Below are 15021 nucleotides of genomic sequence, written 5' to 3'. Positions count from 1 at the left end.
AGCTCCGGCGCGCGGAGACCGCGGCGCCCGAGTCACGTGCTGCTGCGCCAGCAAATGAGCACTTGCGGGCGCAATGACGTCTGAGCTGCGGCGAGGCTGATGACAGCCGGAGTCTGTCACGTGATCGGGCTCACTCCAATGGGCGGCGCCCGAGCGACGTGAAGTTCCCGGCGGCCTGTGCGGCGGCGGTGGTTGGGTGGTAAGATGGCGGCTGTGAGTCTGCGGCTCGGCGACTTGGTGTGGTGAGTGTAAGCGGCCCGGGTCAAGCGAGATGCGCAACGGTTCAGTACCCCTGGGCGGGGGTTTCGTGGGTAGCCCCAGAGCTGCCTTTCTGTGCGCTCCAGGCCGTGGAGAGGGGAAAACGAAGTGTCGGCGCTGCAAGCGGCGCTGGGCGGAAGGGGCAGTCCGGCCCCAGGGAACTGAGGCCGAGGGTGGCCGGGGCAGACCCGGTTGTGATCCCAGCGGCTGCCTTGGCAGGACTGCGTTTGGGGCCCGGACAGCGGTCACCGTGGAGGGAGCCTCCGGCGCCGCCTGGCTCTGGAAGACCCCGAGTCTCTCGGGTCTTGATGGGACTCTCGGGAACCAAAAGAGCTGGGGAACCCGTGGGGTCACTGTGCCGGGGCAGGTCCGTCAACACCCGCGTTGCGATGGGACCGACCAGTGCGGGCAGCTCGACCGGGAGTGTCGAAACCGGATTGCTGGCACTGCCCGATGAGGAAACGGAGGGGGGACTTCTCCTTTACAACCAATGGCTTGGCAATGATCGGTGTCGTCTTGGGGTGCCTCTCGTGATCTGCTCCTGTGTCCCTGACAACCGCCAGAACCAAGACTGACAGTCGTCGCCTTTCTTGAACTGCGTAGTTTGTCTCTTGACCGAGAGGAAGGCTTCTCTTAACACTTGTCAAAGCTGGGCTGATCTGGTGAATTAAACTAGACTTAGGGGAAGCCTGTATTTATCGAGGGAACTGCCCTCCTACCCCTGTCACTGGGAGGCTCCAGACAAATGACTTGACAGTGTTGCTGTTCTGTATTCCATGTCAGCAGAAGAATGCACAGACCTCAACGCACATGCTATGAATTTTTCATTACAAGTCTGAGGGGCTGGGTCAAGCTGTGGAAGCCAGATTAAGAACTCTAGTTTGCCTGCTTTTTTTCTGATCCTCCATGGTGCCAGCAGAGATTTAGAAGTATAAATTGCATATTAAGAGGGTTGAAGGAGATGGACTGGCTTTTCCAGAACAAGTTCTGACTCTGTGTTTTCTCTAGGGGGAAACTCGGCAGGTATCCTCCTTGGCCAGGAAAGGTGAGTGTCTTGCTACTAAAGGAAGCTATCTGAGGATGAGTTTGTGCAAGTGAGAAATGGATGACCCCAGTTTCTAGCACTTAAACTGGGCACATTTAGATAACTCTGGGGTTTTGGAAGGTTGTTTGTTTTGTAGTATTAGTTACTTTAGAAGTAAACCAAATCATTTACTGTGCAGAAACGCTAATTTCTTAAATCAGAGACAGTTTGTGGTATTTTTAACTGTGGAACTCAATCCTAATCTGAATTTAGCTTTATCCTTAAATCTAATGAAAGGAGAAAAAAATTAATTCTCCAGTAAGAAAAAAGTCTAAATGTAGGTTAGTGAAAAGCCAAAGTATTTTTGTCCAACTAAGTTTAAATCTTCTTCCCCTGTTGCCATATGTGCTGCTCCAGAGCATTTTTGCAGAAGTTAGCATTCCAGATTTTGTATGAGGTGATCCATCCTAGCTTTCCAAATGTTGTTTTTTATATTCTTGCTAGGAATCCAGACTCTGCAATACGGTGTTTTCTGTGCCTCAGTTGTCCTTTATTTTCACTATTTCTTGTTTCATCTCTTCCTGTATCAGAAGTATTTTGAAGAATGTCTTCTATATGCCTTCAGTGATGACATTCACCTTGGAGGAAAAATGTTGATTTTAGTTTTAACTACTTGTATAAGAGGAGCTATGCAGTAAAAGGAATATTGTATCCACTAAAGATTGCTACATGTTAGCTCAAGGAATTTACAGAATGTTTGCACATTTTGCACATCTCAAAGGGGCCAGGTCAGATATTAGATCTTGCTTGCTTGCTTGCTTGCTTGCATTTTTACCAACTTTTAAGTTGTGGAAAGTTACTTTTCTAATTGGCTGCTGTTGTCATCAAACCTTTGTTTCCCCCTTTGTCCTCCAGATTGTGAATCCACCCAAGGATTTGAAGAAACCACGTGGAAAGAAATGCTTCTTTGTGAAATTTTTTGGAACAGAAGATCAGTGAGTAGTATTCATCAAGAGTTCATATTGCCTTTGGGCATTCATCTGAGTCTGAGCCACTGTGAGAATATTCTAAGGGTTCTTAGTTCAGGCGTCTTATTGTATATAAGAATGCTACATCATTCTAGCTTTGTACCTAAATTAAATGTACTGTCTTCATCTCACAGTAGTTGTAATGGGGGCAGTAACAGTGACAGTGTCAGGTAAGGGTTTATCATCTATATATGGTAGTCACATCAAAATTGTTTCTCAAATCTTTCTATACTAACACTTTATGTATTTCTTTTTATAAGAGCCATGTTTGCCTCCCTTTCAATAGTCGTACATTTTAATATGGTTCATTCATGAGGTCTACAGTGAAAACCAATTTTATTTTTATTTACTTATTAACTTTTATTTATTTTTTGCAGTACTGGAAGTTGAATCCAGGTCTCCACACTGAGCGCTGCATGTCCTGTTTTTATTTATTTATTTATTTATTTTGTCTTTTTTGAGACGGGTTGCCACTAAGTTGTCCAAGCTAGCCTGGAACTTGCTTTCCTCATCTTTCCCTTCAAATAGCTGGGCCCACAGTCATAAACCACCACAACTGAGTCATTTGTTGAAAAATAATTGCTTAATTCCATTCTCTTTTGTAAAACTAAGTGACTTGTTCTGATGTTACAATGCTAAAGCAAATGCATACTAAAATTGAATGGTCTATGACTATTAATTTGAAATTCTTTGACCTGATATGAAGCCATCTAAGAAGTCATACTGAAAGAGAAAAATAAACATTAACTTGAATTTCCAGTGATTTGTATAGTTTTCTTATGACTACATCAAGTTGATTAGGTCTAGATAAATACTTTGATTTGTTTAAGTAGTTATATTTATACTTACGATTTTTATAGGAAAATAGAACTTAAGGTTTGAAAAAAGTCTATGACTTTTCCAATACATTCAACATTGATAGTTAAAATAGTCTATTCGTATAGAGTAATACATAATATTAAAATCTACGAATAATGTGCTTTACTCATTCAAGAGTTTATACATCAAAGTACTTTTCCTGGTTCTCACATTTGCATAGTGGATTGACTTTCTCAGTAAGAAAAACCCCAGTCCCAATTCCCTGTCACAAGCCAATCTAGCACGTATGGTGGCAATATTTCAAAAATGTCACTAGCTCTGAGTTGTGTGAGTAGAATTGCTCAAGGAGGGAATGTTCTTCTAATGTCAAGGGTTGCACAAAGAAGATTGTCTTGATGAACAAGTGTGTGTATGCACACCGTACATTGCTTGGCAATGAAAGAGTTCCTAGGAAAGTGAATGTTCTGGTCCCCACCTTCTAAATGCTCAGTTGAGTGACAAGACTTGTCATTTAGTTGAAATTGTGTGCAGAGTGAGTGATAAAGTAGTTACAAAAGGATTCTAAAAGAGAGACAAGTCGGTGGAGAATTGTGAAGTCCAAGAAGGCTGATGAATGAATTCACCTGTGGAATGAATACAGTTTGGATGAGCAAAAATGATGGGGATACTATTAGGGTGGAGACATGGGAAGGAAGAGGTTCCCTGGTGCGGATAACTGGTACTTGGGAATGTGGTTAGACAAACTTGGTTGGCTAAATGAAGAGTTACGCATCTGAAATAAAACTAGAGACTCAGCCAAGTTACAAGGTACCAGAAAGATACTGTTTTTAAATGTATAAAGGCTGTTTTTAAATGTATAAAGGGTAAGCTGGACATGGTGGTGCACATCTGTAATCCCAGCACTTGAGAGTCATAGGAAGAAGGATTGCTATGATTTCAAGACCATCCTGGGCAACATAGTGAGTTCATTGACAGCCTGAAATACATAGCAAGACTTTGTCTCAATTTTTAAAAAAAAATTTAAAGGGAACTTGAACGTTCAACCAAGCAAACAGATGCAACCAATGCTAGAGGGAAGTTCACACTAAACACAAATACAACTTACTGGTATTGATGATAGTTGTGATGTGATTTCTAAATGACTAAAGCTTTTTTAGATGGCTGCAAGCAGGGGGCTATAAGGCAATTTTTAGGCATAATAACTTTAGGCCATTTAAACTCCTTTGGTTTCTACATTAAATGTATATAATATGGATTGTGTTGTTGCCTGTGGCAGAGTATGTGTTTAGTATTTCTGAAACCTGGTTTCAATATCCAGCACATACACACATAAAACCTTTTTTTTTTTTTTCTCGTTTTTATCGGTACTGGGTATTGAACCCATGACTGCCTGCTTGCAAGGCAGGCACTTATGCCACTGAGCTAAATCCCCAGCCACATAAAAGCTATTGAAAAATCAATTCACTATGGGACTAACATGTTATCTTTTGTAGGAAAGTAGTTAATTTAGAGAATATGGATTTATAGCACTTCTCCAAAGGAGAAATGCTTTATTAGCAATCAGTGTTGAGAGATTTTTAGTATCTTTATATTATCAGAAAGTCTCCAGATTGTTAGTGTATATATATTTATGCTTTTTTAGGAAGGACCTTTTTATTAAAGAGTAAAAAAGACAGTTATGACAAGATGCACAATGTGTCTAATCTCTTAGAAACCTGCCTTTTCTCTTTCCCTTCCTCTGCCAAAACATCTAACAAGTTGTGTTGGCATCCCACTGATAAGAAGAGTGGGCCAGACCTACCTAATCAGGCCTCCCTGCTGAGGGCAGGCCTTCAGAAGATGGCTGAATTCAGCTCTCCAAGACAGATGGCCAAGACAGAATTGCCCACAATCATTTTAAGAACTATTCTCATGTAAATACAAAAGAAAAAATAGCCTCAGCATAACTTTGCTAGCTCCCTGTGAGAACACAACCAAATGTTAATGTCAGATGTGTGACTTTGTTTTTTTGGTTTTTTTTTTTTTTGTTTTTTTGAGACAGTTTCACTATATATTTCAGGCTGATCCTGAGCTTACTATGTAGCTCAGGTTGACCTTGAACTCAGTAATCCTGTTGGCCTCCTGAGTGCTGGGATTACAGGTGTGTGCCACCACACCTGGCTCTGAATTTACCTTTTACATGACTGGCCAATGATGACCCATTAAAGCTCAGGGTTTAAATGTTCAGTCAGTGGCAAAGGATAATAGAATGGAGGGAGCATTCATTCAGTTTGCAAGTGCTCAGAAGTTGCCAGAAACAAACCAATTCAAAAACTAGCAAATAAGGAATAGAGTTTCTACTGGAGGTCCATAGCATGCTTCATGTCCCGTGGGAAACCAGAGGCAAACTGAATCTTAACTGACCTCTGAGCACAAAGGAGAAAGGCATTTTATATAAAGTTGAGGGCATGTTGCAGGTTTTAAGAAAAGTTAGTACAGCTGAGTTTGTTTACCTGGGCATGTATTAATGGATAATGTAAGACTGATGAATGTTACTGTAATCACTATACCCATGTCTGGGTGAGTAAAAGGAAGATGAGCCAGAGGCTTGGTTCTCCATTGCCTACTAGAGGTAAGAGCCCCCTGGCTGCCTATATGTGTTTTGTTTTGTTTTGTTGGGTTTTTTTGTGTTTTTGAGACAGAGTCTCCTTATGCAGTTCAGGCTGGCCTTGAACTCACTTTGTAGCTCAGGCTGGCCTCAAACTTACAACAATTCTCCTGCCTCGGTCTTCTGAGTGCTAGGATTACAGGCATGCACCACCATGCCCAGCTAACAAAATTATGGTGTTTTGGGGGGATTTTTTATTTTGTTTTTTTTTGTTTGTTTGTTTGTTTGAGGGGAAGGTACCAGGGATTGAACTCAAAACGTGGTGCTTGCCAGGCAGACCCTTTGCTGCTGAGCTATATCCTCAGCCCCCAGTGTATGTTAAACTGACTCTGTGTCTCTGTCATTCACCCTTGTTCAATTTCAGGAATGGGCAACAAACAGGACTAGGTCCCCAGGACTAGGATGGGGAAAGCTTGGATAAGTGGGCTGGTTTCCCACCAATGGCTCCTGAGAAAAACCTGGGGCCTGGTGGAGGTGCGGGGCAGTCTCTGACAATGTCCATGTCACCACTACCCACACAGGAAATGGATAGAATTGTCATTCTGGTGGTTTTTCCCACATAAGGAAAAAGCCAGTGGGTTGAAGATTTAAATGATAAGATCCAACAGAGTGTCACTAAGTTTTTCAGGCTGATCTTGAACTTGCAAATCTCCTGCCTCGGTTTCACAGAGTATTGAGATTCTAGACGGTGCCACTACACCTGGCTCTAAGCTGCTTTTTATATCAAGACACATGTATGGTAGGACAACCCTGCCTGGTGTGAGATGTCTGAGGTGGTACTAAAACTAACTAGGAAGAACTGCCATGGTTAATGCTGAAGAGCATAATGGGTTGGAACAGTGTGAGCATCTCTTTTTCTTTTCACTTGACACTGATTGATCCATTTTCTATATATTCAACACTGTAACAGAGATGGGCCGAGTATGTAGTGAGGGCTACTGTTCCCGGATGTTTGATTGAAACAACACTGTCCCTGTGCCAAGTCTGGACAGTTCCTCTCCTAGAGAGCATTAACTAGATTCTTCTCTCCTAGCAGTCCAGCATTTGGAGATATTTTCAAGCTTTAGAAACAAAGTCTTTTAAATCTGTCTTATCTAGCTAGGTGTGATGGTGCATGCCTGTAAACCCAGCAAACCCAGTATCTCGAGAGGCTGAGGCAAGAAGGTCATTAGAAGTTCAAGACTATCCTGGGCTACAGAGTGAGCTCAAGGACAACCTGAACTGGATAGTGAGACCCTGTCTCAAAAACAAAACAAAACAAAGTCTGTCTTATCTGTGTCATGTTGTCCCCGTGATCCCTCCCCATCCTACCTCCTACCCCCAACTAACCTGCCCCCACCTCGTTTGTGGTTCTGAGGATTGCATCAAGACCTCATACTTGTTAAACAGATGACCTATCTCTGAACTTTAGCCTCAGTCCCACCTCCACCCTTTTTGGAGACAATTTCCCTAAAATTGCACAGACTGTGCTCCAACTTGCAGTCCTCCTGCTGCAGCCTAATAAGTAGATGGGATTATAGGTGTGTACAGCCATCTTCCAGACCGATTAATGTCTTCAGGATAATCATTGCTTAAAATTAATTGAGAAATTCTCTCTCTCTCTCTCTCTCTCTCTCTCTCTCTCTCTCTCTCTCTCTCTCTGTTTGGCAGGGGAGATATCAGGAATGAAACTCAGGACCTCACACTTGCCAGGCAGGCACTGTACCGCTGAGTTATATCCCTGGCCCCAAGAAATTCTTTATTAATTTTGTAGTGTGTGTATGCACATTGCATGTGTATACTTCCCCATGCCTCTATTTCTGAGTAGCTTAGGATTTTTAGACTTGGATATTTAATAGCTCAGTAATCGTTGATCTCTTTCAATGGTTAAAAAAAAATGGGTAAGTAGGCTTACATCCCTACAATCCCAACCAGCCATTAGGAGGTTGAAGCAGGAAGATCACCATGAGTTTGAGGCCAGCCTGGGGTATATATTTAGGTTAAAGCCAGAGTAAACTACATAGCAAGACCTTGTCTTAAAAAACAAAACAAAACAAACAAACAATTTGAAGGCAAATACAGAAATTGTTTACCAAATACTATTCATGAAATCCAGATGAAAAGGGAACCCATATCTTCTGACCCTGTCCTTGTTCTTCTTTTTGGATTTAGTGTTCCTGTGTTCTTTTCTTCCTGTTTCTTGGTGTCTGTGTGTTTCCCCTCATCCCCGTTCCTCAAGATTCAGCCCAGGTCTTTGTGTCTAGGTGAAAGCTGAGACACGCATAAGAAGGTGTTGAGACTGATCGTGGACTGTCATCTTTAATACACCTATATATATATATATATATATATATATATATGATTTTCATTGAAGACCAAAAATGTGGAAGTTTTTGATCTTTAAAACTTGTATTGAGTGGAATAATCTGAGTAATTTAGGAGCAGTTCTGCACTCATAATTGAAGAGCTCTGTAGGAAGGTCCTGGGTAATTTTACTCCTCCTGGCTATTAGGTACAGTTACACCTGCAGTCAGGTTGGAACTTCTGGCCACAGTAGGCTGCAAACCAAGAAGTAATAGGGACACATCCCAGGCAGTTCGAATGGTCTGTGTTCTGCACAGAGACCTTTAGTACTGATGTTCTGTTTTCTAGAGATAATGTTTATAATGTTTTTTTAAAAATCAGGCTTTAAATAGTAAAATGGATCCATTTATCCCCAATGCATTCATGTAGACTGCTTTTTGTTGTATGTCCCTCTAGAGATACTCATGCAGAAATAAGTTACATGTTTTCATTTCTGATCTTTCCATGAGTATACTATACACACTACTCTTCTTGCTTTTTCTACCTAGCCAAATATTCTGAGGGACCTTCTGTTTCCTTCTCTGTAATGGCCACTTTGCTTGTGTTAAGAGTTTACTACCAAGGCAATGTGTAATTGTCTTTTGTACATAAAAGTAAAGCCTCAGACTTTATACCCATCCTGGGCAAGACTGATTTTTCTAACCTCCAAGTCCCCAGCAAATTAACTGAAAAGGTGCAGTCCCATTTAGGCCTAGGGAGAAGGATATAAGGAAAATCATAAGTTACAGCTTATTGCAAAGAAGGAAACAGGATAGTCATTTGGGTAGAGTACCCATTGTGCATGAGGTCCTGCGTTAATCTCCAGGTCAAGCCTTCTACACCTTAACCCACCCATGGGCAGTACTCCTTCCCCAAATATGCTTGGAAGACATTCCTAACCCAATGATTACAGAGCCCCAGTTACATGCCACCCTAGTTAAGGTGCCTCTGTAAAATGGAGAGGTACTTTACTGAAGTTCTGGGTGAAAAGCACACCCTTTTTAAGAAGATAGTTTTGCGGTATAGTATTTAGAGAAAAAAATTGTGTTCAGAAGGCCAAAGTAACTTGTTTGGTTTGCTTTCAAGAGTTATTCCTTCTGAGGCCAGGCCTAGTGGCATACGCCTATAATCCCAGCATTTGGGAGGCTGAGGCAAGAGGATCTAAGTTAATCCTTCTAGGCTCTGGTGAGCTGGTGTTTATTAACTTCTTCTCCTGTGACAGGACACTTCTCTGGCAGTAGATTGGTTCCCTAAATAGATTTCTTGCTCTTATCCTGTTAAAGTAGTATTTGTGCTGCTGTTTGTTTAGGAAACTATTTTTAATGTTTCAAAGATGGTTGCAGAGAGGAAAATTTTATTGTAATGTCACAAATTCCTGTCTTGCAAGTGAATGGAATTTTGACTGTACTACTCTTTCTGGCAGAAGCCAGTAATCCATTTCAAATGCTTTGACAGAAATAATGGGTGTTGATTTATTGGCACTTCCTTGAGGCACAGATGTTTTCACTTTGTATTTTCTCTGAAGCAGAAGTTGATGGAAGGCTGGGTGAGAGGCAAGGATGGCAGGAGCAGGAAAGAGTGGGTGAGAGCAGCACCCCTTGGAGCCTGTTGGCTGGCTCCACAGAAACCACCCTGTTGATTTTTTTCTCACAATTTGAATGAGTTTTGGCTTCTGACCTGTACCTTCAAGATAAGGCAGGTCCTGAGTATGGCTATATGCACTCCACTTCTGGCGCTGGTTGTCATCAGTTAGTATGGCGTCTTGACTGGTTTTGTACCTGGTTTTGTCCTATGTTTCATTAGATTCTCTGTAAGTTCTGGGAGAAGCAGGGAAGGAAGCTCAATGACATACTTACTAGGAAATAGAGGGTTGAAATCTCATTCCAGGCCCAGCTACCACTGCCATCTCAGCTCAAGGCGCAATGTGGACCATCCTCCTGCCCCCATCCCAAAACAAAAACCAGTCCTATTTGGAAGAAATGCATTTAGAAGACACCACCCGCTTCTGTTCAAAGGAAGAAAGAGAAAGTGAACAAACATCTTTCAGCCATCAGAATCCCAGGCAAGACCAGAAAGAGGGTTTTCACAGCTCCTTCCACAAGCTCTTTAAAAAGAAGTCCAGTGGAACAGAATACTGGGGAAAAGCTGATGAGAATCCCTCAATAGATCCTTTACCTTCCAAACAAGATTTCTTCAGAAACCAACTTGATCTTGCAGATGACCTTAACCAAGGAACAGCTGTGTAAAACATACTTAAAGTTGTATTTTCAAGTGGTAAGATGAGGATAAAAAGCTTGTATATATCTTTGTAGGAATATGTGTGTAGATAGATAGGTAGATGTATAAACCCTTGAAGAAAACTAATATATATATGTGTGTAACTAAATCAACATATAAGACATTGAAGAGATGAAGATTAGTCTATGGTGAAGACCTGGCTTTTTGAACTTCAACTCTTGGGAAAAGAGAAATGAAGACTTTTCACATAATTACAAAAAAAACAATAAATTTGGAGGGAAGAAAATGTTCATAAGAACAAAAAAAGAAAAGAAAAGAAAAATCTCATTCCGTGCATCTTCTCTGTGGGTGTGCTTATTGACTTTCTCATGTCAAACTTCAGGGTATATAGGCTAACTGTCCCTGGGAAGCGTCAGCCTCTACAGCTCTAGTCATAGCTCCATGTCAGGGAGACAGTGTCTGTGTTTAACCATAGATAAATTACCTTACCCTGGTTTGCTACTTTACATTTTCATGCTAGTCCTAGGATTGTTTGTTCTGGCTGAAAAGTCTACCCTTTTTAAGAAGATAGTTTTGCAGTATAGAATTTAGAGAAAAAAATCTGTTCAGAAGGCCAAAGTAACGTGTTTGGTTTGCTTTCAAGAGTTAATCCTTCTGAGGCCAGGCCTAGTGGCACACGCCTATAATCCCAGTATTTTGGAGGCTGAGGCAGGAGGACTTTATAAATTTGAGACCGGTCTAGGCTACAAAGTAACTATTAGGACAACATTCAGAAAACAAGTAGCTGGTGGTGGGTTGGTAGCATTATTTTTGTAAGTGGAAGTTGACACTTTTGCTGCTATTAGTGAATATTCCCTGGCTGTCTCTAAGGAAAAAACTTCCAAGTTAGTGAGGTAGCCTATTTATGTATCCTTATTCTGACCCACTTTTTGCGAAGGTTGTACTGTGAGACCTGTGAATATTATAGGATAAAAGATACGTACATTAATGCCTTGCCTTAGGTCAGAGATTTAGCTCAGTGGTATAAGTGCCTGCCTAGCAAGCGTGAGGTCATAAGTTCGATCCCCAGTACCAAAAATTAATACCTTGCCAGGTATAGAATATTCTTATTTATATTTGAGTTCTATTAACCTGAATGGGATTTAGAGAGACCACAAAAAGCCAGATTTGCTGAGGTTTGCGTAGGAGGACAGATTTTCCAGAATTGATGGCTTTTTTTCATGTTCAATAGTAGAATTAAAAATAAGTGTCGGGGGCTAGTGATGTGACCCCCAGTGATAGAATGCTTGTCTGGCATGTGTGAATTCCTAGGTTCAACTCTTGTACTGCTAAAAGAAAAGAAATTAAGTATCAAAGATGTGTATTCCATGTTTAACTCTCAAAAAGAATCCCACTTCTAAAGGCCTCCTTTTGTGACTTATCTTCCTCCAAGCCATATGTTTTGTGTGGTTTAGTAGCCATGGATACCATCATTTATGAACAAATATAGGCTCAGTGGCTACAAATGTCTGTTAAGTGCAGCAAATTTTAGAAGATAATTGCATTTCTTAGCCCTGGCCACATCCCAGATTCTTAATTAATGGTAAAGTCATAAATCTAGTTCCAGCTGTTCATGGGCAGCAAGTATTTTCTTGCATCGTAATGCTGCCATAGTTCATAATGCCTCTACGTGCCATGATTCTCAGGGATCCATGTGTGACCTGTTTATGCTGTTCATTAACAATGAGGCTCTCCAGAGTTTGATTCCCCTGAGCAAGTGGCAGTGTGTGTGTGTATGTGTTTGGGTACTGAAAGCTGGTGAACAAAGAAGGAATAGTAGGTATTACATTGGTTTCACTTGAGGAATGTCTGATTTGTGGTGATGATTATTATGCTTCTTTTTTTTTTCTTTAATGAGTTTGCCTAACTTGTTTTAAGAAAATACTTTAGATTTAAGAGTTTGGGATGGTTAATATGTTTTGAAAAAATGTCATGCCTTTTTCAAATTTAGGTGAAACCAGATAGATGATGATGTATCCTCAGGTGAGAGCTTTGGTACTTTCTGGTATATGCAGTATGGATCTTACCCTTTCTGTGTTTGGTTTCTGCTAGTGCCTGGATCAAAGTGGAGCAGCTGAAGCCATATCATGCTCATAAAGAAGAAATGATAAAAATCAACAAGGGAAAACGATTCCAACAAGCTGTGGATGCTGTGGAAGAGTTCCTCAGGAGAACCAAAGGAAAAGACCAGGTGAGATAGTGTATCATTTTCACTTTAACACCAGGCTGGTTACTTTGCATAGTTACTAGCAGATCAAATGTCACCAAGCCCACAAATCTATTCTTATGAGATGCCTGAGGAGAGAGCTACTTCAATTCTAAGGTATCAGCCTCTTGTTTGTCAACCTGAAACTCAGTGCCTGTAACTCACCTGTCTGAGTAGCTTGTTGCTTCTAGGAAACTTGCTTAACTCAGGAAAAGTAGTTTAGCTTTTGAGTGCAGCACAGAGCTTAGGAACACAGCCTCCAGATATAGTCCCTGCCTGAACTTTAAAAGTTCACTTGCTAGCTTTGGGCCTATAAATAAGAAACTTCTTTTGGCTTTTTTTATTTTTACTTTTTTAATCTGCTTCCCCCATTGTAAGGGGGAGGGCCCAAGGAGCCTTCTTCATAGGGTGGCCATGAGGGTAATTCACAAAAGTGCCTGTAGCAGTATACAGCACATGTTGGTGGCAGCGGCAGCTGTTGTGGTGGTTACCATTATTATTATTAAACTTTCAGACATCATCCCACACTTCTGCTGATGACAAGAGTCGGCGTAATTCCAGTGAGGAGAGAAGTAGGCCAAACTCAGGTGATGAGAAGCGCAAACTTAGCCTGTCTGAAGGGAAGGTGAAGAAGAACATGGGAGAAGGAAAGAAGAGGGTGTCTTCAGGCTCTGCAGAGAGAGGCTCCAAATCCCCTCTGAAAAGAGCCCAAGAGCAAAGTCCCCGGAAGCGGGGTCGGCCCCCAAAGGATGAGAAGGTTTGTCTTATCACTGTAGCTTCCGGGATTAGTGACTTCCTTTTGTGTAGGTAGAGTTGGACTCTGCAGTATGCTTCCATTCACCCAGTGGAGTCCTATGCTAAGTGCTGCCCTAAAGAGTCCTGCAGAGCAGATGAAAGGCAGATACATAGGTGTGCAGCAACATGAACAGGAAAGCAGTGCACCTGAGCCAGTGTGCACAGACACTGCATGCAGGCCTAACAAGCAAGGAGGGCAGGCTTTCCAGAGGCAAGGGCATAGCCTGCATAAGACTGTTGGTGTAAGTGTCTCTGCAAGATGATCAGAAAGATAAAGGCAGGTTGTCGCTGTATTTTGGAGGGCCTGTGAAGCTCTTCCAGCTGGGTGTCAGGGCGGCAATATCATGAGGCAGATAGTACCGTCTCAAAGCTAATTAGAAGGCCAAAGCCAGGTGCACATTCATGGAGGGGTGATAGTAGATCCTGAAAGGAACATAGGAAAGGCACATCAGAAATGTTCCTACAATTTGGCAACTGCTTATGTGGAGATGAATGTGGAAAGGAAAAGGAGGTCAGTTTCTAACTTTATTTCTGGGGAAATGATGCTAGCTTCCTTATACAGAGGAGTGAAATGGAGCTGGCTCAGACAAGAAAAAGTGGACCCCATTCTGTGTGGATTTAGATTGTCTTGGGGGAGGTTTTTTGGAGAGGGGACAGGGAGGTAGGGTTCTTGGTTGTCGTACCCAAGGCCTCACATATACAAGGCAAGTACTATACCACACAGCTACACTGTAGGTCCTTGTTCTATTTAGAATGTGATGAATTTGAGGTAAGGCCTAAACGGGATTGGAGGTCAAAAGGTGAACATGAAGGAAAGAAAGGTAGATCCCTGAGACTGGTCAGGGCTTATCTTAGGAAAGTGAGGAGGGGAAGAGTAAGGACAGAGGCTGCTCTGCAAAGGGAAATGTGCTCATTGATGCCAGAGTCAGAAGCACTGGCAGATCAGAATTGAGTGGACTTAGGGTATTTCTCACCTTCTCACTGGTAAGACTTAGATCTAGTCTGAGAAACCCAGAAGCAGTCTGTGTACAGAACTTAGGGGAAGATCAGCAGTGGAATAAAGGGAACAAGAACCAAGTGGCTGCCAGAAACATTGGGTGAGGAGGCCATGATGAATACTATACATCTTACAGGGCTGGCAGATTCAAACACATTAAACCAATGCAGTTAGTGAAAGAAAAAGAGTTCAAGTATGTGGGAAGAGCAAGAAGGCTGCCTGCAGCATAGGTCTGACTTAACCATACTCCATCTATGAGGTTCTAGCCATCTCCTGCCTAATATTCCTTGAGTAAAGCTGGAAGCACAGATTCGTATGTAAAATATCCTAGTTTTAAATGTTAGAGGCTAATTGCAAATTTTGAAAACACTTTATGCATCTAATGGAATATCCCTGTGGCTGTTCTAAGCCTTTGGGCTCTCACTATGAGGACTCTGGTTAGAGAAGGTTTTTCTCACTGTTAATTGGCCAGAGATTAAGGAAACAGGAGAGCAAGCATCACCCAGGTGCCCCCTTCTGATGCTATGAGCCAAGATGTGGAGAAAGTATAGAAAACTGCTAACTATGGTACATAGAAGTTTACACAAAGTGTGATTTAATTTGACCCACAAAAGAGATAATGTGGCTTCTGAGTTTATTCCCTGAGGA

General features: G+C 41.9%; 1 protein-coding gene across 4 annotated transcripts in view; it reads left to right on the top strand.

Moving 5' to 3' along the window:
* Positions 1-70: 70 nt before the first annotated feature.
* Positions 71-15021, top strand: part of Glyr1 (glyoxylate reductase 1 homolog) — a 36340-nt gene continuing 21389 nt past the window's right edge. Inside the window, exons 1-5 of one of the 4 annotated variants that reach the window (XM_063226429.1) lie at positions 83-242; positions 1267-1303; positions 2198-2277; positions 12428-12566; positions 13096-13338. In XM_063226429.1, coding sequence (XP_063082499.1) covers positions 205-242; positions 1267-1303; positions 2198-2277; positions 12428-12566; positions 13096-13338 — 537 coding nt within the window. In that variant the 5' untranslated portion in view covers positions 83-204. Of the gene's footprint in view, positions 243-1266; positions 1304-2197; positions 2278-12427; positions 12567-13095; positions 13339-15021 lie in introns of all 4 variants that reach the window. The other 3 variants (XM_013141656.2, XM_063226431.1, XM_063226430.1) reach the window with 3 other exon arrangements.

Source organism: Cavia porcellus, unplaced genomic scaffold (assembly GCF_034190915.1).
Source record: "Cavia porcellus strain 051 isolate PalLab524CR breed Dunkin Hartley unplaced genomic scaffold, mCavPor4.1 scaffold_16, whole genome shotgun sequence".
Classification (NCBI taxonomy): Eukaryota; Metazoa; Chordata; class Mammalia; order Rodentia; family Caviidae; genus Cavia; species Cavia porcellus.
The sequence above is the reverse complement of the archived record's forward strand: the minus strand, read 5'-3'. Positions and strand labels throughout refer to the sequence as shown.